Source organism: Schistosoma haematobium, chromosome 1, assembly GCF_000699445.3.
Source record: "Schistosoma haematobium chromosome 1, whole genome shotgun sequence".
Taxonomy (NCBI): Eukaryota; Metazoa; Platyhelminthes; class Trematoda; order Strigeidida; family Schistosomatidae; genus Schistosoma; species Schistosoma haematobium.
This window is the reverse complement of record NC_067196.1, coordinates 77,944,318-77,971,565: the sequence shown is the minus strand read 5'-3', so window position 1 is coordinate 77,971,565 and position 27,248 is coordinate 77,944,318. Positions and strand designations below refer to the sequence as shown.

The following is a 27,248-nucleotide window of genomic DNA, read 5'->3' as shown; positions in this document are numbered from 1 at the left end:
TTCCGTAATACACTTGTAATCGAAAGATACCAACCTGGTCAAATCGAAAGTCAGGAATGAAGGGGTGCTATGATATATATGGAAGATAGTAAATATTTCTAAAAGTGCATGATATAAGTGACTAGTTTTTGCGACGGCTGCATAGCATGGCGTATCTAATGGCGACTCCGGAACTGACCACCTTCAGCTAGGATGTGTCCAGTAGAACTAATGAGGTCATCATCAATACCTGAGACTCATGGAACTATTTATTTAAGGGAGTTGCTTATCACTACGCATTTTAATTCTGGTGTTGGGTGCTCAGAAGATTCATTGATACGCAATACGAAATCGTGTTAATTGCTGCTTCAACTTATTCCGCTATCATGTCAATGAAAATCTTTGCCTAAGATATTAAGCACGACTATACATATACCAAATGATTAAAATTAAGGTTATTAAATTTGTGTATTTGTTTTATTGAGTCAAATGTTCACCTGGTTGACAATATGGCTAGCCGGCTCTTTTGCCGCGACTACAACTGTTTTGGCGGGCTCTTAGTATTATTTCTAAACGTAGCTAGTATATGTGCGTTGTCAGGATCGGCCGAAGGCTTCTCCTTTGTGACTTGCTATCCACACGTTAATTACTTGTAGCAGTAGTGAGGAACACATGGAAGGTAGCTTGCTTGATGATTATATTACTATTTTGTTAGTCTTCATGGATCATTCCAACCGCTCGTCAAACTCTGTTAACCATCAAACAAAGAAAGAACGCAGTGTGCATGGGAAACCGGAGGCAAGTTTGTTGTACTTTCCATTTGACTATACTTATAGTGGCAGAAAAGTGCAATCAGAACTTGTGGGTACTGGTCAGAGCAGTTAAGCTCCAAAGGCAAGATATACTTTTACAACTGCATGACTGAAGTTTCTCAATGGCAAAAGCCTCCTGAGTGGGATTTACCTGAAATGAACAGGAGAGACCTACTTAAGTTGCTCAGTGAGCGTAAACACACTGAAGGTATCTTTCAACATGTGCCTCACTTATTTTAGAAAACAATTTGAAAAGATCACATAGTATCTCCGAAAGTGAACCTGGTACAATTAAAGATGAGCGCCCACATCTATCTAATGAATTGAAACGCACAAAGTATTCGGTTAATGCGGAGATTCGGCGTCCAGGTTCATCACATCTTGGCACTAATATATCCAAGTAATAATTTATTATTTTTATTTGTTTGTAGCCATACCGCTGATGTAGGTCATACCACAGGAATTTCCCACAATGACGGAAAAAACCATGGTTTGTTGCTATTTGTGCTAACATGGCTTTCCGATTAGTTAGCCGTCCTGTGGCTCATGATTGTCGGTACGATCCATTAAGGAAAACAAAGCTAAATCATCTCCCACCCAGGACCTTCACAACAGATGATATGGAAATATCTCCAAATAGCTCCCCATTGTCAGATGGGAGCTCTACAAAATTCCCGCCTAATAGACAGTTCTCTCCCCAGAAGTCCAATATGAGCTTTTGTTCACCAGGTACCCTCAGCTTACAGCGTCCCAGGGACTGCAAATCTAAAGCAGCAGTAGTCCCGTGCCGTGAAATTGGCCAGAAACCAGGTACCAGTCATACTTTAATGCCTTTATTCCTTGTGCTTGTCTCTCTACTTCTAAGATGCCATTCATTTAATTGTGGAGGCAGTAATTTTACTTATTTACATAATGCGAAAGTTGAATTCAGTTTCCAAGGAAATGTAGGTTATCCTAATTCATTTCATCAGCATGAGTTTTACAGGACTTTGGTTTTGTATTTTTATTCACAATAATCCTAGTACATAGATACTTAACAGTTCAAACCATGAGTGAGCTCAATGGGCGTGAACACTAATTGTTATTCTTTCTCTTTACTTTAGAAAAATCTACATTGTATCAATTAGTGGATGCTATCCGAGCTTCCATAGGGGATTTGCTCGAACAGCCACCCAAATCCTTGTCCTGCGCCTCTGAAAAACCTATCAATGGTTCAGTTTATGAATCATGCAAAGCGTCAGTTCCTTCAGAAAACAGTCAGATGACCACTAACCAGCTTTCTCCAAATATTATCTCAAAAAGATATAAGCAATCCGATATCCATCTCGATGGCCGAATATGTTCGCCCACAGTCTTGAATTCCAGGCAACTGACAAAAATGGACAGTCCTGCTGCATATCCCAGTTCAGTCAATGTTGAGTCTCGGAATTGTAGTGTAAATAAAGGCTCCTCATATGATCATGGTCAGGGTTACACAACTGGTAGTAAGGTAAGTTGTTATTACTATCCTTTTTCAACATGTATGTGCATTAAAGTAACGCGCTTGTCCTGAGTTTTACTAAGCTTGTTTTGTTATGAGAAAATGTGATTTTAACAACAAGACTCGTGTTGTATCAGTCGGTTTGTAGACTCATGTTATTTCCTAGGATTTGAGTCAAGGATTTTTCAGCAATATCAGAAAGACAGACGGGGTGAAACTATCGGAGTCAGAATTTGTTAATGAGAATATTGTATTGTGCTGTGATTTTCGGAAATAACTTCAATACAAACATCGCTTTCACGGTGGATTGTAATTTAGAAGGAATTTTTGAGACCTAATTTCTTTAGTTGTGTATGACATGCTGCAGCAAGTACAAAAGCCGTCTGTCACTTAGCACGTTGACTGGACCACAACATTTCCGCTTACAATAAGCAGCTAGTTGACGAAATGATCAATATTAGTTGTGAAATAAAGCTTGATACAAATTTATTTTCATTCAAGTTATCACAATTCATTTCAGCAGTAGCGACAGAAATAATCCTACCAGGACTGTTAATAGCTATACTCAGTACCGAGGATACTAATAAGTCTTGAGAACAAAAATTTTTTAGCATACTTTCAACCCTCTTCCAACTCACTAACTCCAGATTAAATAGTACTCTGATGTAGGTGATAACATACATCTGTTCATAGTGTTCATAGTTTTTAAGAAAAACCTTATGGTCACAGTTGGTTGCTTTGGCTACCACTTGGAAGGCTCACTAGACTTGCTGGTCTGTTGTTTGAAGGCATCTCGACATAAATTTAGAAAAAAATTGCTTGGTTTTTTCCAGCTTCAATTACTTGTGGCATAGATCAGATATCTGTCTGCCAAACAAAGGACAGGTTTGCCTTAACAATTCGTTCTGTTCCATTTTATGGCTTTGAGAAAAGATATTCCTAGGTTACTGGTCCTTTTGAAAGATTGCTCGCATGTACTGAGACATCTATTTATTTGAACACAAATATTAGTAAAAAGAGGCGCCAAATAAATATGCACCACACAAGTCACTCGACTTGTGTGAAGACTGGGATACTGCTCGAACACCCAAACTGAAACAGGTGGTTCCCTTAGGGGCCACACCCCGAGCCTTTGACCTACAGGTCCAATGCACAAGACAGTGGAGCAACGTTGGGAGATGCAGTCCCATAGTAGCCGGTGACCAACAATAGGTTCATACGCCGTTTGTTCGCTCAGGATTCTAGAGCCCATGTGCACTATTGGCTTGGAACCATGGTTTTCCAACTCCCCTAGGTGGATCCTCCGTATCCACCAACCTGGTTAGAGCGTCGGACATTCGCGTTTTGTTCTCTCAATTTCGTAAACATTACCCTTGCCTTGAGAAGGAAGTGAGCAGTACTTCCTTGTCAGAGGTTGTATACGCGTGGCCATATGAGAGCATTTCGAGAGGGATAGTTGACTCTAAACACCTTCGGCCGGACCAGGGCATTTAAGGGTATATATTGAGACTACAGAGTGAGTATTACTAAGGTTAGATGTAGGATAACTGTTAAATGTGACAGGTTGATATGTTTGTGTGTCTTCATTGATCAAGTGGGTTTAAGCATTTATTGCTTATGCCTGATCACAACCTTCCTCGACGGAAATATCAGTTGATGCAATAGTAGCTTGGAAAGTATCGAGAGACCGCCAGACCGAAACGTCACATTAGTTTGTGGAGTCACCGACTGTTGTATTGAACGATGTTTTCATTCAAACACGATTGTAGTCCGCTCGTTTATCACAACGAAAATGTATGGTGAGTCGAAATGGGTCCCAGCGATTCGGATGCAGTTACTGTTTTTCATCCCTTAGATAATAAATTCTGAAATTATTATATGCGCTTTAATTGGTGAGCTCATTTTTAGTCTTATTGTCTATGCTTAATATTTCCTATCATCATCGACATTGTTACTACTGCTAGTCTGATACTTGTCTTGCTGACTGCTGATATCGTGTCACCATATGAACTAATATACATATTTGCAAGGTTCTGCGTTTATAATTGTTTTTTGAGTGTCACTAGTCACTTATGTGGCTCAAAGCTATGTCTATATATATCAATTGATTTCAGAGATGGGCAGTCGTACAAAACTTTTCGAATAATCGATGAAAGACTAGAGAGGCAATCAAACGTCAGTAGGCACACTTCAGTCCCGAAAATTAAAAATGGGAGATGATTTAGTTAATCTACCATCAATCTATTCTTAAGTTTGTGATTTTTCAGGTTTCCTGTTTTTCAGCTCCTACCACGTTTCAGGGAACCAAATAAACCAGGATATCAAGAACTACTGAATTGATCCTTCTGGTAGTCACCGGAACCTGTCCTCTGTAAACTAAAGTAGTGAGTGACCGATGCTAGGTGATTACTATTTCAACTCCCGAATTCAAATATTCCAGTTGTTCAAATTAATGAGTGGATAAAACAAAAATAAATGTTGTAATAGAGTATAAATTCATTTATTTCTTGGTTTTTCGTCATTTGTTTACAATTTAAATATTATAGAAGTTAAGAGATACTTCAAAAAAAACAAATAAATTGTCAGTATGAACCCAGACGTCAAGGATGCAGGTTATCATATCTGTAAGCATGATTTACCAGAAATGCTCAAACCTGTTTTTTATCATACCAGGAGTGTTGTTATTATAACGTAACTTTTAACATCAATTTTACAGAGACCTGTTTTCTAATAAAGTCGTATCATGCTCATATGGCGGTGCAATGAATCAGCTGCGTTCACCCTTTGTCTTCTAGAATCTAGACTTCTACAATCCTCAAATTCTTCTCTATCGTTTCACTAATTCATTTTCCCCGTCGGATTACATCTTCGATATGTGGTTTCTATTATCATTAATCATGTTACCACATATACTACTCTGAGATTTGCCTTAATAATTTCGTTTCACTTTGCTAATGGGGTGTGTTAACCTGAACTGATGTCAGGTTCTACGCTAGGTTCGACTGACTGATATATTTTACTGTCTTCATGAATGTTCAAAAACTGCTAAATGGAAAATTATCCACAGTTGCTTATGATCCTTGCATGAATTTTCGTCACTAAAATTACTTTCCAAGCTCCGTATTTGTGGCAATCGTTACGTCATATGCCTTTTATCATTGTGGCGCCTCCACAATGCCACTTACTGATATCGTTTCAATGGTTTATACCAAAAAGTTTAATTTATTTGGTTAGGTTTTCCTTATGATTTGCCCTCATTCACATATTTGTGGTCAAATTTTGGTCATTATATGTAATTAAAAGCCTTGCGATTAACAAGCAAAAGTTGATAGTTTATGTGAATTTGCTAGAGTCGATTTTTAAAGTGATACTTAGAACAAACGGCAAACTATCTTAATTTCATGTAACATATACTCCAAAACAGAATAATCTGAAGTCTTATTGGCGACTTTGTCAACAGTAATTGTGACATTATATTCAGTCTGATAACTGAATGCTAGTTCCAATGTTTGTCAACCGTCAAAAACCGTAGAACTAGCCGTGCGACAATTGTATAGCTCGATTTACGTTATCTTTTATCGTCTGGCTTTGTTTTCTCAGATACTATATTCGATGGGCGATCCAAGACGCACAGTAAGCTCTAGTCACAGTCCAGCATATCCCAATCCCGTCACTTCTCAGGGCGAAAACCATCGTTTCCCTTATAACGCAACTCATCCTGTTTGCTGTAGTGTTTCGCATCAGAATAGTCCAGCTGTGATTTGCAGTCCACATAATCCAAATAATACCACCACATCTGTTTCCAGTGCATCACATCAAACTTGTGTCTCTCTATCTCATTATGATTTGTCGTCACGTCAAGTTGACAAGATCATCGAAATTTTGGCTGAACAAGCTCACTGTCAAAGTACAACTGAGGAACACAATCTCAACAGAAATGTGTCACTTAGCTCTAGCAGATTACCAGAAAATCTAAAAGGATCCACGTCACCTGGACATGCCACTCGAGCACCCATTTCACAAACCCTTCAAACCAACCTTTCATGTAAGTGAATTTGTCAAACGCTCGGTTGTTCTAAAATGTGGTTTATCAAAAGCGGGTCCGGCGTTTTATCATTCTTGCAGATTGAGTTAAGTAATTCTAAGTTTATTAATTTCACTTTATTCAAAAAAGTGGACGTTTTATTATTAATATCAATCTATACGTTTTAAAATGGTTTTACCATCGTACAGCGCTCACAAACTAATTGGTTTAGCGACTAATATTGTTCTGTGGTAGTAAAACGTGACTTTCGAAAGCTGATTTATAGGTTTACGAGATACATTTTATCCAGACCAGTAAATAATTAAAAATAATTAAATAATTAAAAAACCATCGTGAGTCAGTTATTCAGTATTGGTATAATTTGACTGACTAGTTTGTTTCGTTTTTCGTACTGTACATTCTAGTGAACAGAGATTCCGTAAATCCTAACACTCGATCACAACATACCCAGTTAAATGATCTTGTACAGGTTTTGAAAGCAGCTCTGCATCACCATACTTCCAACCATATGTCTGGAGATCCTGCAACATCCGTACAGTCCAATAATCGTCTCAATACTTGTCCAGATTCAGATCTTCCTGTCAATAAAAAAGGTTAGTTTAGATGAATACTTGTTTTTATAAACAGTCATGTTAGATAGGGTATTAATTCTGTTACAACAAGTCCGTTGAATGTTTTTAAACAATCTTTGTGATCATGGTATTGCTTTTCTGTTTTCTGACGTTTACCTCTTCCTTAGAAATCAGCTATCAAAAGCATTTGTCAGTTTGTTAGATTCTGTCTGTCTATGTCAGTTTATGTGTAACCTGCAATTGTGTAAATAGAGTTTCAGTAATAAGACATGGAAATAATTTCGTACGCTTTATTAGCTGTTCCGTGACTTCGAGCTATCTATATACAAAAGCGAAATTTAAGTTCATTTTATTACAATCAGTCAGTCAGTCAGCTACAACGTAGGACCAGGCACATTTATGCATAAGTTCAAGTTGCCATACCTCATTAACACAACAAGATGGACACCGGATTTATAAAAGTAGTTAATTCAGAGGTGGTAATATATAAAGGAAAGATTGCAATAAGGATATAGTACAGGAAGAAAGAATTAGTTCATAGAAAGAAAGATATGAAGCAATTTTAATCTCTTAGTTTAAGGGAAGATAGAGAGTGTATACACCGACGCCATTGTGATCGATTCTGAGCCATGTCACCAAGAGTCTCCAACCATTGGTGACGATAGTCACGCGGACCCCAACCAAGTAGTCTGCATCTACCAACATGGCTCGGACTACAAGTTAGTGACTTCAAGCACTGATGCCACGTTTTGGTTTGGCCGCCCCTAATTCTCTTCCAACCATCTCTAACACCCGTTAGCATTGCACGACGTGGTAATCGGTGTTCAGGCATACGTAACACGTGGCCCAACCATCTCAGTCGATGAAGATTCACAACCTCATCAACTGATTTACCATCATTCCCTAATACCCTGCGTCTAACCTCACTATTACTTACCCGGTGATCCCAGCAGACGCCAGCAATATTTCTAAGGCATCTGTGGTCAAATACAAGTAGCTTACGAGTGTCTTCTACTCTTAACGGCCATGTTTCGCTGCCGTAAATTAAAACAGAACGGACTGCCGCGCAGTATATTCGTCCTTTTGTTGATAGACGGATATCTCGCCTTCGCCATAGGTGACGTAAGTTGGCAAAAGCCAAACGAGCTTTTCGAATCCGTGCTGAGATTTCGTCAGACACCAACCCATTAGGACTGATCAGACTTCCAAGATAAGTGAAGTTGTCAACGCGTTCGACTACTTCACTCCCTATCCTTAGTTCAGGTGTTGACGCAGACCAGTCCTGAAGCAACACTTGCATTTAGAGGGAGAGAAGCGCATTCCAAACATTCTGGCATTGTTGCTTAGTGCTACCAAAAGACTGCGTTCTATCAGCATTTTCACCAAACAGGACTATATCATCTGCGTATTCTAAGTTGATAAGTGGACCTCCTGGAAGAAGATCAATACCCGAGAATTCAGTAGACGAAAATGTTATTTCCATCAATAAGTCTATGATGAAGTTAAACAAAAATCGAGAAAGTGGACAGCCTTGACGGACACCACTTGAGGTTGCAAAAGCAGATGACAGTTCGCCATAAGCTCTGACTCGATTGGTAGTGTTCGAGTAAAGAGCCTTCACAAGGTTTGTGTACTTCTGAGGTACGCCTTTCAATGACAGACACTGCCACAGAATGTCGCGGTCTATCGAATCAAATACTGCTTTTAAGTCGAGAAAGACCACCATTGTCGGACGCCGATAAGTATGCCTATGTTCTAGAACCTGACGAATGGTGAATATGTGGTCGATGCAGCCACGACCAGGTCTGAAGCCAGCTTGATTCTCTCGTGTTTGCAGTTCACGAGTCTTAGTTAGGCGTCTGATAATTATCGAAGCTAATATTTAAGATACTATATTAGTTAAACTAATCCCTCTATGGTTGTCACAGGATGTGATTTTAACCCTCTCTTATATATTGGGACGATAAGTGATTGTGACCAGTCAGATGGAATAACGTCTAACTCCCAGATCTTATTTGAAATATTAGTCAACCTAATCGCTAAAATTGAACCACCATCCTTAAAGACCGTCTGGACCAGCTGCCCTTCCTCGTTTCAGATTAACTATAGCCTTTTGAACTTCTGCTAGGGTTGAGGAACCTACTTCAATGTTCTATTTACACTGTCTGGGAATGGGGGTAGTTGTAGAGTAGCTGGAGGCCAGCTGAACTGTTCTCTGAAATGTTCCGCCCATCGTTCTAAACGTCTGGACTGAGAGCAGATGAGGGCGTCGTCTTTTTCCGAAATAGTCTGACTTACACTTGATTTATTAATTCCAGTTTCTTTTATTAGTCTGTAGAGCTGTCTTGTGTTCCCTATAGCCGCCGCCTTTTCCGTCTATTTTGCTTTCGTTGCCCACCACTGCTCACGGTCGTTCCTTAGACTTTTGCCTAACCTAGATCTGATTTGTTTTCGCTCTTTATCGTGTTCAGAGCCTGGTGGGATGAGTTTGCGAGAATCCATCAGTGCAATAGACCTTGAGGAAACCCATTGGTTCTTCGTAACCCTGTGGTTTAAATCACTGATATATGTCACTGATGTTTCCACAGCTGTTTGTATATCTTTCCAAGCAACATCTCGGTCAGTCTCGTTCTCAGAACTACCTAATTGTGAACTCAGTTGTTCCTGGAACCTACTTTTGGTTTTTTCGCTACTCAACTCAGTTCTAATGGGTCTTTTAATGTGGCTTTTTGCGTCCAGTGAGGCGCAAGCAGATGCGTGCCCGTATTAGGGCATGATCGGAGTCCAAGCAGGTACTCCAGAATGAGCGACAATCTTCTACCGACCCTCTCCAACGATGACTGATGGCAATATAGTCTATTTGAGTCCATCGTTGGTTTGGTGTAGAGGGTCGCCATGTTAGACGATGTCTCTCCTTATGCTTAAAATTTGTGTTTGCTAAAAATAAACGATTGTCTGAGCACAATTGCAGCAGACGATCACCATTATCTGTTCGTTGTGCCGGAATACTAAAATACCCACCTAAATGCCTTTCTGTTTGGTTTAAACCACCTATCTGGGCATTAAAGTCACCTGCTACGAGTACTATGTCTGAACGCTTAGCTTTCTGAAGAAGTTCAGAAAGCTTTCTGTAAAATTCATCTTTCATTTCATCTGGGCTGCAGTCGGTGGGAGCGTAGGCAGAAACGACAAAAAGGCAACGACGTGTGTCCCTATCCTTCCGAGTTCTTACGGAGCCGTTTAGCCGAACAGCACATAGACGACTGTTGACGGGGATCCACTCTAACAGTGCTTGTTCCGCCCTCATGCCTAGTGCTATCCCTACTCCTGCCAGTCCACGAGAGCTGGCCATCGCGTCACCAGATACACTGAGGGTGTATCTCGTTGGCTCTCCGTTTTGCCGAGGTGAGGTCAAGTGAATGACCACACTGGGATCCTGTATGTGTGTTTCAGAGACACAGCATACATTAATGGTACGAGATTCTAGGGTTCTAACCAAGGAAGCCTGTTGACCGATTTGGCATAGGGTGCGTTCATTGAAGGCTCCAATGTGTAGTTTGGAGCGAGGTTTCAGTAGACCTGGGACAGTGTTTTGAGCACTAGAATCGTTGGCTATGGTGACATTTGTGGAGTAAGCCGAAAAATGAAGTTTAGAGGTGAAAGTCACCATTCTTACACTACCACATCTTTTATGTTGTAGAAAAAACGTTTGATTAGATGTCTGGTTCATTATTATCTTTTCAGCTTATCAAGGTATTAGTCAGATCTTTGAAGTCAGTTGTCGTCGACAGCCTCGAATTTCGGAACCCTAGTCTCTTGTGGAGTATGAAATAGTGTTATCTGTAGTAAATAAATAAACGTTTATGTCACCTTTGCTTTGATAATTGGATGTTGAACCATTAGTCAAGCTAGAAAATACATATTTGTCCATTTATGTGACTGTCCTGACTGACTCGCATAGTGTCCTATGCGCTTCCAACGTCTTTTACCATTGCCTTCCTTAACCGAAAGCTGGTTTGTTTTCTGTCACAGTACGTTATTGCTAATGCTCCTTGGACAATGGATCTGGATTATCTTGCGTAGATAGGTTTTTATAAGTACTTTTGTCGTTTTGGTGGTGGTTGTAATAGTTCTGCAAGTTTAACCTCCGTACGATGGAACTGTTTTTACGTTAGAGCTGGAAATTTGACTTTGGTGTTGACGAGTTGTTTTGATTCTCTGATATTCTTCGATTATAGGTATGCTGGCCTTACTTCCCTAATGCACTCTTTCAAATCTGCATCAGATCCTTTTTACTTTTCAATGATGTTGTCCGGGTGCGTCAAAGCTTCCACCTCTTCCATAGCTCCAAGTTTGATTTTGATGGCGCTCACTGAGCTGTATTCCAGTATCTCTCTTGTTTCCTTGTATATGTTGAGGCCAACTACAGCTGCTGCTGCTACATTGGGTGTCTTCACCTGCATTTGTTGTTGTGTAGGGAATAGAAGAGATAGGTCATCTGCGAAGTCCTGATCATGTAGCTGCATACAGGCTGTCCATTGTTTTCCAGGCTTCCTCTCAAATGTGGAGGTCTCTTGATAATCCAGCCGACCACCAGAAAAAAGAGAAAGGGCTAGAGTAAACAGCCTCATCTAACTCCGGTTTTCACTTGGAGTGGATCTGTCAGCTGCTTTCAATACGCAGTTCAGTCTACCATTAGAGTTCTGTATGATGTTGATGATCGCAGGTACTCCGAATTATCCAAGAAGATTCCACGAACTTTCTGTATACATTGTTGAGTGCACTCATAATCTAGGTCAATTTACAACGACACTTTCCTTCCAATTGATTGCTCAACAATGATCAGAAGTGTTGCGACTAGGTCAGTACATGACCAATCCTTACGAAACCCAGCTCGTTGCTCTTGAAGTTACCTATCTGTTGACCTGTAATAGGCATATTAGCTGGATTTACGATTTTGTACTAGAACACATTGGGCTCCGAAGCAAAAGCAATAGTTTGCTGATATCAATGGATTTCTTCAATTCATAACCAGGTTATCAAACCACCTCTCACGAAGTTGGCCTTTTCTGCCCAAATTTTGTCTAATCGGCTTCACATATTCGAAGCAAAGTTAGGTTATATCTCCTCACTTTCATTGGCCATTTGAATAATCCTCCCGGCTTCATACATTGTTCGGACATTCCACATACCTGCATTAATTGTTGCTTTGATTGTCAGAAGGGAGACCAATCTTGCGTTATCTTAAGAATGTCAAGTTCCACCACGAGGCGTCATAGCTCTCCTCGATAAGAGCTGTTCAACACCCATGTTTAGCTGGTGAATTAAACATGTCGTGACTGGAACTCTGAAGATGATACTCAATAGTAAGTAAGGAAAGCAGAAGATATGGGAGTAGGAGTGATAATCAACCGAGAATAATTGTTTAGACATATTGAGGAAATTAATCTTGAAAAGTCAATAAATGATTGAGTTTAAAAGGAGGATGAACCAGTTGTTCACTATTAGAACAGGTGAAGGTAGCGATCACCAAGACAATTAGAACTGTTTCGGTTGTCAGAAGCGAATACGTCGTCTATCTGTGATCAGACGTATTATTTCAGTTTGTTAGACATGATGAAAGTTTTTTCGTTGTTTCCTGAGCAAATCCAGTTTGACTGTGGCGTAAAAATTGATCAGTGAGGGTGTGATTTTTGATTTTTGCATATAGCTGTGCAGAAAATAAATTATGAATCTTCTAACAAATCACTCGTCTTTCCTACATCTCTTACTTCAATTATCAACTAAGTTATCTTCAATTCCGACTCGAAAGACTTAAATTTTCAAACAAAAACAATCATAGGTAAATTTATGGATTTCTACAATGTCTCAGCCAGCATATTGTGGTTTTTAGTAATTTGTCTTGGACTAAAGTTAAGTAACTGAACTGTCTATTTCAAGATACAATACAGTTGTATATTGCACCTGTAGACCTATACACAGCGAATTTGATTAATTAGGTAGTCAAAGAGTGTACAATTTACAGTTGATAACTGTCAACGAGTTACCATATTGGTTACTTCAGATGGACAAATTCGGAAATGTAACTGAATTCTAGTGTAATTCATGGTCAGGGTCGGTTGTACACGTCAGCCGTATAATTCTGATGACACTGATAACAAAGAAAGATAACTTTTCCTGGAGAATGGATTTATTTGACCCCCAAATGTCCTAGTACGACCGAGAGTGCGTAAAGTTAGCTATCCCTCTCGAAATGCTCTCATATGGCCACGCGTATACAACCTCTGACAAGGAAGTACTGCTCACTTCCTTCTCAAGGCAAGGGTAATGTTTACGAAATTGAGAGAACAAAACGCGAATGTCCGACGCTCTAACCAGGTTGGTGGATACGGAGGATCCACCTAGGGGAGTTGGAAAACCATGGTTCCAAGCCAATAGTGCACATGGGCTCTAGGATCCTGAGCGAACAAACGGCGTATGAACCTATTGTTGGTCACCGGCTACTATGGGACTGCATCTCCCAACGTTGCTCCACTGTCTTGTGCATTGGACCTGTAGGTCAAAGGCTCGGGGTGTGGCCCCTAAGGGAACCACCTGTTTCAGTTTGGGTGTTCGAGCAGTATCCCAGTCTTCACACAAGTCGAGTGACTTGTGTGGTGCATATTTATTTGGCGCCTCTCTGTACCAATATTTATGTGTTCAAATGAATTAATAAATCATATAAGTACGTTTGTCCACCGGTTAGTGTTCCACTCATTGGTTTTGACAAACGGAAAAGTCTTTATAACTTTATTATGTTGTAAATTCCCCAAATTGGTCTATTTCATTGTTTTCGGTTGCTTTTACGGGTCAATAGATAAGAGTTGATTACACCTTGGTATTGGGTTATACAGCTGCTAACTTTGTGCAACAATATATGGTTCATGTCCTAACTTAAACGCTAGATTCTGTATTACATAGAACTATCCTCACTGTCTTACGTGACTCAGTTATATAAATTATACATCTTATCTCGTTGATTTATCCATATTTATCTTTCCCAATTAATCACAGTTGCAAATGTCTGCCTACCAAAGACGATTGATTTTCTTATTATTAGTAGTTGCAGTTATGACCAGTGGCCTAGTACCCTGGAATATGAACCAGATGAAGTGGAGGTTTATGTTCAGCATCTGCATTAATGTTTTCTAAGATTGACTATTTACTCATAAACGTACTATTGTTTTGTTAATAAACGTAACCGAAATTGACATAATGAGTGAATTCTTTTCGCAAGTAGTTAGTCAATCTGTTTTGACAAATGTAATATCTCTTCAATTCTAGGTTTTTGTGATAAATAGTGTAATGTATATAAAATATTATATACGTGTTGGGCAAAACATTAATTTCACCAATGTATTTTTATTTTCTTATATTCTGGTAGGTCTTGAGAACAAAGATAACATCTCTACGACAACTCATGTTAGCCCTACCTTTCCATTACAGAGCGGGTAAGTTCGCTGCATATAGAAAGTATTGGCACTTCCCTTTTCATTTATGATATAATGAGTACCAGTATAAAATTACTTTTCGTAATTTTCATCACTTAAAGTCCTCTATTTGGCTGAGGCACTTTTCAATATTTCAGGGCATATTCCACCTATAGGCGTCCTGAAAATTAGATGGTATCTTCAGCTTCCATTTAACAGACATGATTTGCGACCTAAAGCACGAATCACTCCAAATCTTATTACAGCTTTCCCTTCTCCCAAATATGGAGTATACAATTCCTTATTCTTCGTAGTGTTATCAGCTTATCATTATGAATTTACTACTTAGACTTTCTTAGACAAAGTTTAACAATAAATTTTTTCTATAGGTAATATTAAGGGTATTGTAAATGCTTCTAGGGCATTGATATTTCTTATTTATAGCATACAAAAATTCTAGGGCACTACAATTTGCCACGTAACCGCTAATATTTTGAAGATATAGATAAGGGATCGGTTTTAAATCCGAATAACTGAGGAAAAATTGTGTTCAACAAGGAATTCTAATAAGCTAGGTTTTGTTTCACTTAAGAGGGTCCATCCTCCTTTTATGGAGAGGAAAATGAAAAACTACAGCAGGATCATTAAATTTTAATCTGTTCCACGCTTGGTGATATCTTACTGATTTCCACTTCATTAAGTGAACTTGTAGTCACTAGCCAAGGGTCGTACAACAGTCTGATCGACTTTGGTGAAGCGACAGACCAGTTGGTCTGCAGGATTTGAGACACTTACTTACTTACTTACTTACGCCTGTTACTCCTCGTGAAGGAACATAGGCCGCTCACCAGCATTCTTCATCCAACCCTGTCCTGGGCAATCCTTTCTAGCTCCGTCCAGTTGTAATTCATCCTTTTCATATCTGCTTCTATTATCCGACGCAATGTGTTCTTTGGCCTTCCTCTTTTTCGCTTCCCTTCAGGATTCCAAGTTAGGGCTTGCTTCGTGATGCAGTTTGACGATTTGCGTAATGTATGTCCTATCCATTTCCATCGTCTTTTCCTAATTTCTTCTTCAGCTGGAAGTTGGTTTGTTCTCTCCCACAGAAGGCTGTTGCTGATGGTATCCGGCCAATGGATGTTGAGTATCTTGAGAAGACAGCTATTTATAAATACTTGTACTTTCTTGATTGTGTTTGTTGTAGTTCTCCAAGTTTCAGCTCCATACAGTAGAATTGCCTTGACGTTCGTATTGAAGATTCTCACTTTGATATTGGTTGAAAGTTGTTTTGAGTTCCATATGTTCTTCAATTGTAGGAATGCGACCCTTGCTTTGCCGATCCTCGCCTTTACGTCTGCATCGGATCCTCCTTGTTCATCGATGATGCTTCCCAGGTATGTGAAGGACTCTACATCTTCCAGAGTTTCGCCATCAAGTGTGATTGGATTGCTGTTTTCCGCTTTGAATTTGAGGACCTTAGTTTTCCCTTTGTGTATGCTGAGGCCTACTGATGCAGAGACTGCTGCTACACTGGCTGTCTTCATCTGCATCTGTTCGTGTGTACGTGATAGGAGTGCTAGGTCATCTGCGAAGTCCAAATCGTCTAATTGGTTCTGAGCTGTCCATTGTATTCCGTGTTTTCCTTCAGATGTCGAGGTCCTCGTAATCCAGTCGACCACCAGAAGAAAGAGGAAGGGAGAGAGTAAACAGCCTTGTCTGACTCCGGTCCTTACTTGGAATGCATCTGTCAGCTGTCCTCCATGCACTACTTTGCACTGTAGTCCGTCGTATGAGTTCCGGATAATATTGACAATCTTCTCAGGAACTCCGTAGTGTCGAAGAAGTTTCCATAACGTCCTCCTATCTACACTGTCGAATGCCTTTTCATAATCAATGAAGTTGATGTATAGTGATGAGTTCCACTCAACTGATTGTTCGACGATGATCCGTAGTGTTGCAATTTGGTCTGTGCACGACCGATCCTTACGGAATCCAGCTTGTTGATCTCGAAGTTGGGCGTCTACTGCATCCTTCATCCGGTTCAGCAACAATCTGTTGAAGACTTTCCCTGGTATTGACAGTAGTGTTATGCCTCTGTAGTTTTCACATTTGCTCAGATCTCCTTTCTTTGGAATCTTGACGAGGTGTCCTTCTTTCCAGTCCATCGGCACTTGTTCCTCCTCCCAAATCTTTTTGAATAGAAGATAAAGCATGCTTGTGGTTGTTTCGATGTCTGATTTCAGTGCTTCAGCTGGTATGTTGTCGGGTTCTGCTGCTTTCCCGTTCTTGATTTGTCTGACGGCCATTCTGATTTCTTCCGTAGTTGGTGGATTGACATCTATAGGAAGATCTATGTGTGCTGCTTCGATGTCCGGCGGATTCATTGGAGCCGGCCTATTCAGGAGCTCTTCGAAGTATTCTACCCATCTGTTACGCTGTTGTTGAATTTCGGTGATTGGCTTGCCTTCTTTGTCTTTGACCGGCCTCTCTGGTTTACTGTATTTCCCTGATAGTTTCTTCGTTGTATCGTAAAGCTGTTTCATATTTCCTTCTCTAGCAGCTTTTTCTGCCGTCGTTGCTAGTTCTTCCACGTATTTCTTCTTGTCGGCTCTAATGCTCCTCTTCACTTGTTTGTTTGCTTCTATGTATTCAGCTTGTGCTTGGACTTTCTCTGCTCGTGTTCGACTGTTGTTTATTGCTGTCTTCTTGTTCTTCCTTTCTTTGATCTTGTCCAGTGTTTCTGTAGAGATCCATTCCTTATGATTATGCTTCTTGAGGCCCAGAACCTCTTGACACGTTGAAGTTAATGCTTCCTTGATGCCTTTCCAGTTGTCCTCCATAGTAGTTTCTTCTTCTTTCAGTAGATCTCGTAAGGCTTGGAACCTGTTGTTGAGAGCTATCTTGAATTCATTGAGTTTGACAGTATCTCGAAGGAAGGCTGTATTGAACCTTTGTATTGCTGTTTGTCCACTTGTCCAGTTCTTTTTTAGCTTCAGTTTCAAATTGGCTACAACTAGGTGGTGATCTGAAGCTACGTCAGCACCTCTCCTGGTTCTCACATCTTCCATTGTCCTTCGGAATTTTTTGTTGATGCAAATATGATCTATTTGGTTCTCTGTAGTGTGGTCCGGTGAGATCCATGTAGCCTTGTGTATACGCTTGTGTGGAAATATTGTGCCTCTTATGACCAATTTGTTGAATGCACATAGATTTGCAAATCTTTCTCCATTTTCGTTTCTTTCTCCCAGTCCATGTCGTCCCATAATATCTTCATATCCAGTGTTGTCTATTCCGACTTTGGCATTTAGATCTCCCATCAGAATAGTTAGGTCCTTTCTTCGGCATTTCTCAATGATTGACTGCAGCCGCTCGTAGAACTGATCTTTAATTTCGTCGTTGCTATCATTAGTGGGTGCATAACATTGGATGATATTCATTAAGATCCCCTCCTTCTTTGTTTTGAATGATGCTTTGATGATTCTGGATCCGTGAGATTCCCATCCTACAAGTGCATTTCGTGCTACTTTGGACAGCATAAGAGCGACTCCCTGAGTGTGTGGAGCATTGTCCTCTTCGTGACCGGAGTATAGCAGCATCTCTCCCGTATTTAGCCTTTTCTGTCCAGCTTGGGTCCAGTGGGTTTCGCTGATTCCCAGTACTGCTAAGTTGTATCTCATTTCCATTGCTATTTGACTGGTCTTCCCGGTTTCCCACATTGTTCGAACGTTCCATGTACCTATAAAAATTTTTGCTCTGGTTGTTAGAAGGGGCATCGGCCTCGTGGCTTCCGAAGGAACTCGGCATTCACCATGAAGCGTCATAATTCTTGTAAATGAAGACCTTCTAACTCCCAGGGCAGAGTTAAAATGGTTTGGATTATTTTTTCTGGTAAGCGTTTTTTTAGCGAGTTAGTTTTCTACGGGATGGGGACGCTAACCCCATGCCCAACCCTCCTCCTTTACCCGGGCTTGGGACCGGCGGCAACCCTATAAGAGCTACAGGCGGAGTTATTTGAGACACTTAAAGGTTATTAATTGGCGTGCTACCGACTTCACAATTTATTTCACGAAGATCAGGTTTTTGCTTCCAATGGTTCAAATGGGTTAACCAGGTTCCGGTCGTTACCAGATGCTGTTGCTTCTTTGAGCTCGACAGCGCACTCTGGTCACCAGGTTTTTTGGTTTCATTCACACTCTGCAAAAGTTTTAGAGTTACGGACATGTGCATCTCATTGAACTTGCGGTTTACCGGAGTAGACCATCGTACGTTCAGAAAGTTTTTAGAAGCCTAAATCTTATTAGCAGTGGGACAAGTAACTTGACTCTTAGATTTCCATGCACTGGTCGTATTACTAGTGTTGTTATAAAGTATTGTCATATTTCAGTTCGGCTACCAAACTTTTATGTAGTAAGCCAGTATTGCATAAGCGGTGGAGTGGCACGGCAACACATGATTCAAATACCCATGGCTTCTTTCGTATTTGATAACTGTCGAGAAATTTCCAAGGTGTTACTTTGTATACCTTTCTGTGTACTGAGTAGCAGTTCGTTCCGTTCTAATTTGTGGATGTGAAACATGGTTATTAGGTGTTGAGGATATTCGTAGGTTACTGGAATTCGATCATAGGTGTCTTCGGAGCATTGCTGATGTACTTTGAGACTATCGACTTAGCAATACCTTGGTCAGGAACAGGGAACGAGGTAGAGATAGAAAGTCGATTGATGAGGTAGTGAACCTTCATCAACTGAGCTGGTTAGGACATGTATTGCGTGTACCCAACCACCAATGTTGTCTGATGGATGGGTAATCAGGAAAGAAATTAGGGGCGCCCAAACCAGAATGTGGTACCAGTTTATGAAGACAATGACAATTGAACTGAATCACGTTAACGGTAGACCACCTGGTTTGGGTCCGCGCGATTGCTGTAACTCATGGCTAGAGACCATGAATGAAATGGCCCGAAATTGTTTAGAATGGCGCAGGTGCATCCTTTCTATTTCTCCCCCTAAGTCTCGTGATTCTAAATTCCTTGTAACTTTTGTTTTTATTTCAGTAATTTATTTTTTCTCGAATCGAATCTTCGACGCCTAATCTTTTTACTCACCACTGATACTGCATCTGCTATTCTAGTGTTTAGTCTAACAATTTCATCTGTGTGCTAATAGGGTATGGCAAGATGAAAAGATATGCACACGTTTATTTCTATTTATTCAAACACATAAACATTAGTACAGAGGGGAACCAAATAAATATGCGCCACACAAACAATGAAATAGACCAATTTGGGGAATTTACAACATAATAAAGTTATAAAGACTTTTCCGTTTGTCAAAACCAATGAGTGGAACACTAACCGGTGGACAAACGTACTTATATGATTTATTAATTCATTTGAACACATAAATATTGGTACAGAGAGGCGCCAAATAAATATGCACCACACAAGTCACTCGACTTGTGTGAAGACTGGGATACTGCTCGAACACCCAAACTGAAACAGGTGGTTCCCTTAGGGGCCACACCCCGAGCCTTTGACCTACAGGTCCAATGCACAAGACAGTGGAGCAACGTTGGGAGATGCAGTCCCATAGTAGCCGGTGACCAACAATAGGTTCATACGCCGTTTGTTCGCTCAGGATTCTAGAGCCCATGTGCACTATTGGCTTGGAACCATGGTTTTCCAACTCCCCTAGGTGGATCCTCCGTATCCACCAACCTGGTTAGAGCGTCGGACATTCGCGTTTTGTTCTCTCAATTTCGTAAACATTACCCTTGCCTTGAGAAGGAAGTGAGCAGTACTTCCTTGTCAGAGGTTGTATACGCGTGGCCATATGAGAGCATTTCGAGAGGGATAGCTGACTCTACACACTCTCGACTGCATTTAGTGGCACATATACCGATCTGGACGTGGCAACTGATTTTTTGTGTCATTATCTGTCGAAATCAAATTACTATATCTAATTAGTCAGTTGCTTGTCCGCATAGCGGTTTTCTGTGGCAGCTATTTCAACTGTATACTAAAATGTGCTTTTGAATAAGGGAATTAGTGAACTTGTTTTTTTATCTTTGAAAAGGTCAAACGTGACCGCTATGAACCATTACTCATATTTTTCAAGCTCTAAAAAATAATCACTTTGTACACAGATATTCTCAGTTGAGATTATTATTTATCTAAATATAAATGTTGTACATTGCTTTTTTTAATGATGCGGCGATTTTCTTAAATTTCATTAAGGGTGTTACGAACTAGCGCTTCCAATCGATTGAATACCGATTCATTTCTGTCCAATAAAGGCAATCCCGGACTAGACACATCAGCATCCCCTGTACCTGCTTGTAATTTTTCAAATGTTAGCAAATCCGCTAATACAACTGGACATACACCAGACGTCGTCAAAAAGGAGATTGCAAATTTACCAAGTCCTACTTCTGTTTCCCCATCAGTTCGTTCAATTCATTCTACCGCTATGGCAGTTGACGTCACAACTAAAAGAGGTTTCTCACCTGTTGCACTGTCGGAAAGTGGGTCTAGATCAGAGAAGTTTACGGATACTCTAAACAGCTTCGAGATGAAGTCTTTTTTTGATCCCATATTTATTTCTAAATATCAAGATGATACTTTACAACGTCTTGAACAAGAAGTAAGTATAACCCCTGTGAAATGATAATCAAAACCCCCATTTTTGTCATAATCTTTATTCAAATTAATATTTTCTTGTTTCAGGCTCAAATTGAGTCGAAAAATTTCGATCGACTACAGAGCGTTCTTTATGGGGAGCTGTCAGCTGAATCCAAAAAGTTGCGCGCGTTAGTTCGAATAAGTGAAGCAAAACTCGCAATTCATAAAGAGAAGTGAGTGTAGAAAAGTATTTAGTTCTGTGGTTAGTATTCTTATGATTTACTTTTATGTTAGCAATAAGTTGAAAACCTTATTTATTATGGTGATAAATTTATTTGTTCCTAGTATTTGAACGTGGTTTTCACTGTAGTACCAATTAGGATTCAACTGCACCTAGTAAACTGAGCGATTGGTATTAACTAGTCGGTATATGACAGGTTTTTATGTACGTCGTAGCTGGTCAATTTTGCTTGTTAGAGCAAAAAGCAGCCGACCGTTTTACCTAGATATTTTCGACCCAGGGGTTCACATGCCATCCGAATCTTTAAGACTACCGCTCAACGAAAAAAGTTTGTTTGGAAAAAGGTCGAAATTATAAACTATTATTAGTGTAGACATCAATCATCATGGACTGTAACCTTATGTTTCCATACTAACGATCAAAGAGTTACACAAAAGCGGTAACCACTAGTTTTCTTAAACTCCCATCTGCTGTGATTATCTGTACAACCTAAAAAGACTATTTCACGCTAACCGTTTAGAAAAATAGGTTTTCGTAATAAAATAAATAATTTTTCGAATGTCTCAAAGTTCAGGACAGTCATAAGATAAATAGGTAGCAAAATGTGGAGAATTAGTTACTGCTTATGGCAGTGTTAATTGGCTCTTCTGTGATCAACCAGAGTAATCTACAAGTATATAAGAGAAGATGCAGCCACTCGTTATTGAGGAATAGAAAACGTTTAGATACTCAAGTACATTAATCACTTTCGTTCCGTACACTACTGTAACCATTCAAAATAAGGTTTTAAATTTATTTTTGCTACATATGGACATAAGTAAAGATTTACCTGTCATCTTGCTGGTATAAAACAGTTTGTTTATTATCAGTATACGGTTGTGGAGATCATGAGACGGTTGATGTAAGACCACTATTGAAGATGTGGAAGCACTGGACGGCCATTTCGTCACATTACGGGACTCCTCAGCCATGCGTACCCACGATCTCGCTCGCGGGATTCGTACCCAGAGCCTTCAGTTTCGCACGCGAACACTTAACCTCTAGCCCACTAAGCCGGCATTCAACTGTGTTAATGTCCAATCTTCCAGGTTTTCAATGATGGTCTAACATCATTCGATTCATGATCTCAATCAAAAAGCGTGTTAATTCGTTAGTCGAGATGCAACGTATACTTTGTATTTCTCTTATTCAGACAAACATCATTGCAAGAGCTAATGGACGCGATTGAAGTGCGAAAACATCTACCTAATCTGTCTTTCGTAGATGATGTATTGTAGATAATTCGAACTTCTGTTACATACCTTCCTCGTGTGATAATGTTGGTTATCCTGGACCCTGTTCAACTTGCCCCACTTGATGGTGGCTGTTCTATCACAGTATTTCCCAAGTCTCGATAACTGGACCTTCATTTTGCATTCTACCTAAACACCATGATCTTCTTTATTTCCTTAAAACTGGCTATCAATCCTTATTCTATTTTCTTATAGCTCTCTTCAATCCATTGTGTATTAATGATCAACATTTTTTTGTAAGTGATTGTACAGTTGTACACTTTCTTAAACTTTATCAGAGTTTAACTGATGTTTTCTGCTCTGTTTTGGATAATTGCCTAATTCAATAAAATTATGAAAAAAACACTGAAGTCAAGAGTATTTAAACAAACGGAACATTTTTATTGAAATTTAAACATAAAAAAGTACATAAGCGCACGGGGGTATGTGCTATCGATTGTAAGGAGATACACAATTGTCCTTACATCACTAAAATTGTGAGCAAGGAATTATAAAAAATTAATAAGGCGCTGTACAACTCTTTACAGGGAACAAAATAACAAGCGTGAGTAAATCACTATGTCATTTAAAAGATTGGTTCAAAGTCTAGTTGAAGTTAATGAAATGGAGAGAAAATGTATATATAAATATCACCACGAGTGCCTTCGCGCCAACCACCACTCAGTTTAGTTGATACTAGTGACGCACAGCAGCCTCCTGAAGTATAAAAAGACGTCACTGTATTCACATAACAAATTGAAACAACGTTGATATTCATAGTTCATTAAATATATGCTTATTTGGTAATCCACCGAACCTAACTTTTGTTGAGTTAATAGGGGTTCAGGTTAACTAATCAGACTGTTTTTAAATACAAAAGTTATTTACGGAGACAAGCTTTCTATATATATTCTGCAGAAATAGCAGGTCTTGAGATGGATCCCTAGGTGGATTTTCTAAGCTAACATAGAATAGCTGCTCAGTTCTACTTTGTTTTTGTTAGCGGGACATAGACTGGATTAAAGCATGCTCAATGCACGATTGCTTTGGTGCTTTGGCTAATTCTTATCCAATCAGCACCAGTCGATAGTTGGAGAATACTCCAGAATCTCATGTAAAAACTATAAATATACTGGCGTTTTTCCCTATTGTGCTTCTTACTGGCTTCTTGCTTCCATCTGACCTTGTTATTTGGAATATGATCTCTTTCTTGTTCAACCGTGTTCTGATTTGGGGACTTGTCGAGCGAATCGGTGTACGAGAATACTAAGCAATAGGAATAGCTGGGGTCATAACCGTAAGAAAGAGATTATAACAGTTTTTTTAATGGTTTCCCATCAAAACAGATTGTGACGACAACTACCTTTAAATCGAACAGCCTCTAAACTCTACTCGAAACTGATTCCAAACAAAGATACTGAAAAATTTGCTTACTGAGTTCAATCTGTGGATGCTGTTTACTTTCTCTAATTGTGAGTTAGAGGTAGGATTATCGTCGACAGATGCATCAGCGATTTCTGGCATTGTGGAGCGTATGATAGAAAATGGCATAGCAGGAGAATATGTAGACGGTTCAGTATTCATTGAATGGCTTGTTTTATTAATCTGGAGAGCGAATTCGACTGGACCATCGCATACCACACATGACAGAGTCGATTTGGATTCCCAAAATATCTGTCAAGAATAATATGCACTTCCATTTTAGACAGCACAGATTAACATTCATTATAAAGATATACACGATGATAATCTACTTACTGAAACGGGGCAATGATAATTACTACAAAAATCGGTTATTCATTCGGTATAATTTGTTTTTGCGTTGTGCGGACTGCCTCGTTTGTTGCTGTTGTTTTAAGTATATGACCGCTAATCACTAGATATTCAGGTGAATCTCAGGACGATAATATTTCACATAGACTACGGGGGTTTCAGGATTTAAGCATATGGATTTTGACATACAGGGTTTGTCACAGATAACAATAATAGTATGTTTAGCATATATAATTTCTGTGAGTACGAAATTCATCTGCAAATCGGGCAAGATGTAAATAAACTGGTTCTGACTAACTTATGACAAAAACTAGTTTCGTATCATAAAATAGGAGTTCTGGTCGCTTGATTAACTGGTTTGAGGTTTTCATCAACCAACAGGTTATTGCGTAAAATGTAAACATTATGCAATTAAATTGATGAAAGCAGTGACATATCATTCTATAGATTATCTGCTTTAACCAAAATATTATTACTCATGCAGTAGTGCGTATGTGGTGAGTTAGTGTTACCAGATACTAACTTGAAAATGTAATTGATCACAGCGTCTCATCTTAGTAGATACGCATGATATTATCCAAAGTCATGAATTAATGTGATCAAACAGGTCAGACGGTTCTTCAGATTATGGTCCTCACCAATGATTTTAAGACGGCTATTATTATTTGGAGAACTGATCTGTATGAATCTACTTATTTAATATAAAGTTAAATTGGAAAAATTCTTACGTGCAAAACTTCATCAAGAGTAACTCCCATCAACCAATGTCCGTTGACCTCCAATAATCTGTCACCTGGCTTCAATCTGCCGTCTCGAGCAATGACACCATCTGGTGAAACCCATGTAACAAATATTCCGTCATCATTGGCTAGTGATGAGTAATGTGATGTTAAATTAGTTATCACGTTACTATCACCAGTGTTAAGTCCACCTGTTACACGTAGTCCATATCGTTCTCCAGGTCGTTTCGTCACAGTGATACGCTGAATTGATAAGGAAATATCGCATCATAATGATAAGGTAATATTTGGAGGCAGATTTCATATATGAAGAATTGGTGTTTAACTTACCCTTAACCCTGGTGGCGGAGGATCTCTCCGTACATCTAATTGCAGTTCTTTAACAGGCTGGATTAAAGCTTGTACTGCTTCATCATGTGTAGCGTGCCTCAAGTCGACTCCATTAACTTTAAGAACTCTATCTCCGATACGTAAGCCAGTATTAAGAGCTGCACCATCTAGGGCGATCTATAATGATCAATGTAAAGATTACGGAATTAAGAAGTAAATATGATACAAAAACATTCCTGGCTAGTCAGTTTTTCTGCAGTCAAAAGAACCTTCAATTCTACAACCACCAAAGCTCGAATTAATACAAATAGTATTTGATTGATAGTTCGTCCATGGTTTTCTCGAAATTTCATTATTTACGGAAGTTTGGATAAAATAAGAAGTAACAACTGCCCAAGCAGATCGTATACGTCTAATGAAGAAGGGAGTATGTTACCTGTACAGATGTACTGCACGATATTGGTCTGACGCAATGATTGGTGAAACGAAGAAAAACTGTCATTCAATTTCATAAGGTTTATTTCTCTACATACATTTTGAGTAAAAGAAGCCAGATTATATGGGGTCGCATGATAGTTTAGATGTAAATATGAACGAGCTATTGTAAATGGATTTTTTTGTTAACGAAGTTTATCAGCTACCCGAGGTCAGTTCAGCCACCTCAAAAAAATTTGTGAGTACTATTACGATTCTGAACAATAAAAACTCCTAATCAGTTTGCCTTTTCTGAACTTGGTCGGAGATCAAAAGCATATGACATTTAGTAAATATTTACGAAAAGTAGTTATCATCGTCCAGTTTATCAGGCTAAGCACTGCATTCAGTTTTCTCAGTATAACAGGATGAGTCCCTTACGAAGCGTTCTTTTTTGTATTACACGATTTCTTTACAGAAATAAATCTGCGTGTAACATGGAACACAGTGAAATGAGATTCATCTGCGAACAATCGACTATTACCTTGGATATAAAAATACCTGGTTCTTTGTTACCAAACGGAAGGCAACTAATATCGGATCCTCCGCAGATAGCTAAACCCAAAGGTCCACCATCATTTCGAACCGTAATTCTTTCCACAGGAATACCCTTTTCACTATATAAGTAAACCCGAGAATCACATTTCTCAGAAATATGACTGTCTGTATTTGTCAAATCTGTAGCCTTCGTAGTATTTTGTTGATTATTCGATCTTTTAACTGTCAGAATTGGTGATGACGTTATAAAACCGTTAGCTGCTGTTAAAAAGAAAAAAGAAAAAACTTTCATAAATCATCAGAAATGTAGAATATCGAAAATGGAAAAGATGATAAACTGTGAACCATACCTATCCCTTATTTAAAAAAATAACGAATTTATTTGATCTCGAAACCATCACTAAAGGATAGATTTAACGAATATATTTTAATATTTCCGCGGGAAATTTTAAGTCATAATAACTAACTGGAGATAAATTTATGCACAAGAATCAAAATCTACCACAAATTTCAATATGCATAATACATACATTTACATCTTCACTGAAATACCTGTAAGGCTTGTGCCTATATGGTAAGCGATATTTATCTAGAGTAATAATAATAAATACGATACCTAATTTGATGTTGGAATTGAGGAATGTCAGCGCAAATGTATAATATTACAGGTTTACTATATTAGGTCCATTTCTGGGTATCAGAAAAAAGTTTGATTGAATCTTCTTTGAAATAATGGCATATATTTTAACAACAAATGTTTTCGGTCAGTCTTGCTGGTCTGGGAGGATAAAAATAAGAAACAAACTGACTCTGACCGTTTTTTATCTTACTTTTTGACTGGAAACGTAGTGGATTTGAAACACTGAACATTACTACTCACAAGACTCTGAAATACCAAAGCTACCCCAACAACAATCAATCAAATACATCACTGTCTATGACTTT

At 39.1% G+C, this 27,248-nt stretch overlaps 2 protein-coding genes across 4 annotated transcripts in view; one reads left to right on the top strand and one right to left on the bottom strand.

Moving 5' to 3' along the window:
- Positions 1 to 495: 495 nt before the first annotated feature.
- Positions 496 to 26,564, top strand: MS3_00002175 (uncharacterized protein; the record flags this gene model as incomplete). Of its 3 annotated transcripts, XM_051209743.1 has the most annotated exons (13): positions 496 to 658; positions 695 to 777; positions 816 to 999; positions 1,032 to 1,191; positions 1,223 to 1,281; positions 1,320 to 1,601; positions 1,895 to 6,316; positions 6,721 to 6,909; positions 14,312 to 14,378; positions 20,593 to 20,998; positions 21,082 to 21,209; positions 22,410 to 22,745; positions 26,224 to 26,564. In XM_051209743.1, the coding sequence occupies exons 7-12, from the start codon at positions 5,884 to 5,886 to the stop codon at positions 22,492 to 22,494; spliced, it is 1,308 nt and encodes a 435-aa protein (XP_051075200.1). In that variant the 5' UTR covers positions 496 to 658; positions 695 to 777; positions 816 to 999; positions 1,032 to 1,191; positions 1,223 to 1,281; positions 1,320 to 1,601; positions 1,895 to 5,883. The 3 variants fall into 3 exon arrangements, with proteins under 3 accessions (XP_051075200.1, XP_051075201.1, XP_035588281.2); XM_051209744.1 differs by lacking the exon at positions 26,224 to 26,564 and having other exon boundaries at positions 695 to 999; positions 1,895 to 2,280; positions 5,872 to 6,316; positions 22,410 to 22,857; XM_035731188.2 differs by lacking the exons at positions 496 to 658; positions 26,224 to 26,564 and having other exon boundaries at positions 1,895 to 2,280; positions 5,872 to 6,316; positions 22,410 to 22,494.
- Positions 22,870 to 27,248, bottom strand: part of MS3_00002174 (uncharacterized protein) — a 61,939-nt gene continuing 57,560 nt past the window's right edge. The window contains exons 25-29 of the mRNA XM_051209742.1: positions 26,290 to 26,564; positions 25,332 to 25,508; positions 24,990 to 25,244; positions 23,923 to 24,162; positions 22,870 to 23,205 (exon numbers count right to left, since the gene is read on the bottom strand). Of these exons, the coding sequence (XP_051075199.1) occupies positions 23,185 to 23,205; positions 23,923 to 24,162; positions 24,990 to 25,244; positions 25,332 to 25,508; positions 26,290 to 26,564 (968 nt within the window). The 3' untranslated portion in view covers positions 22,870 to 23,184. The remainder of the gene's footprint in view (positions 23,206 to 23,922; positions 24,163 to 24,989; positions 25,245 to 25,331; positions 25,509 to 26,289; positions 26,565 to 27,248) is intronic.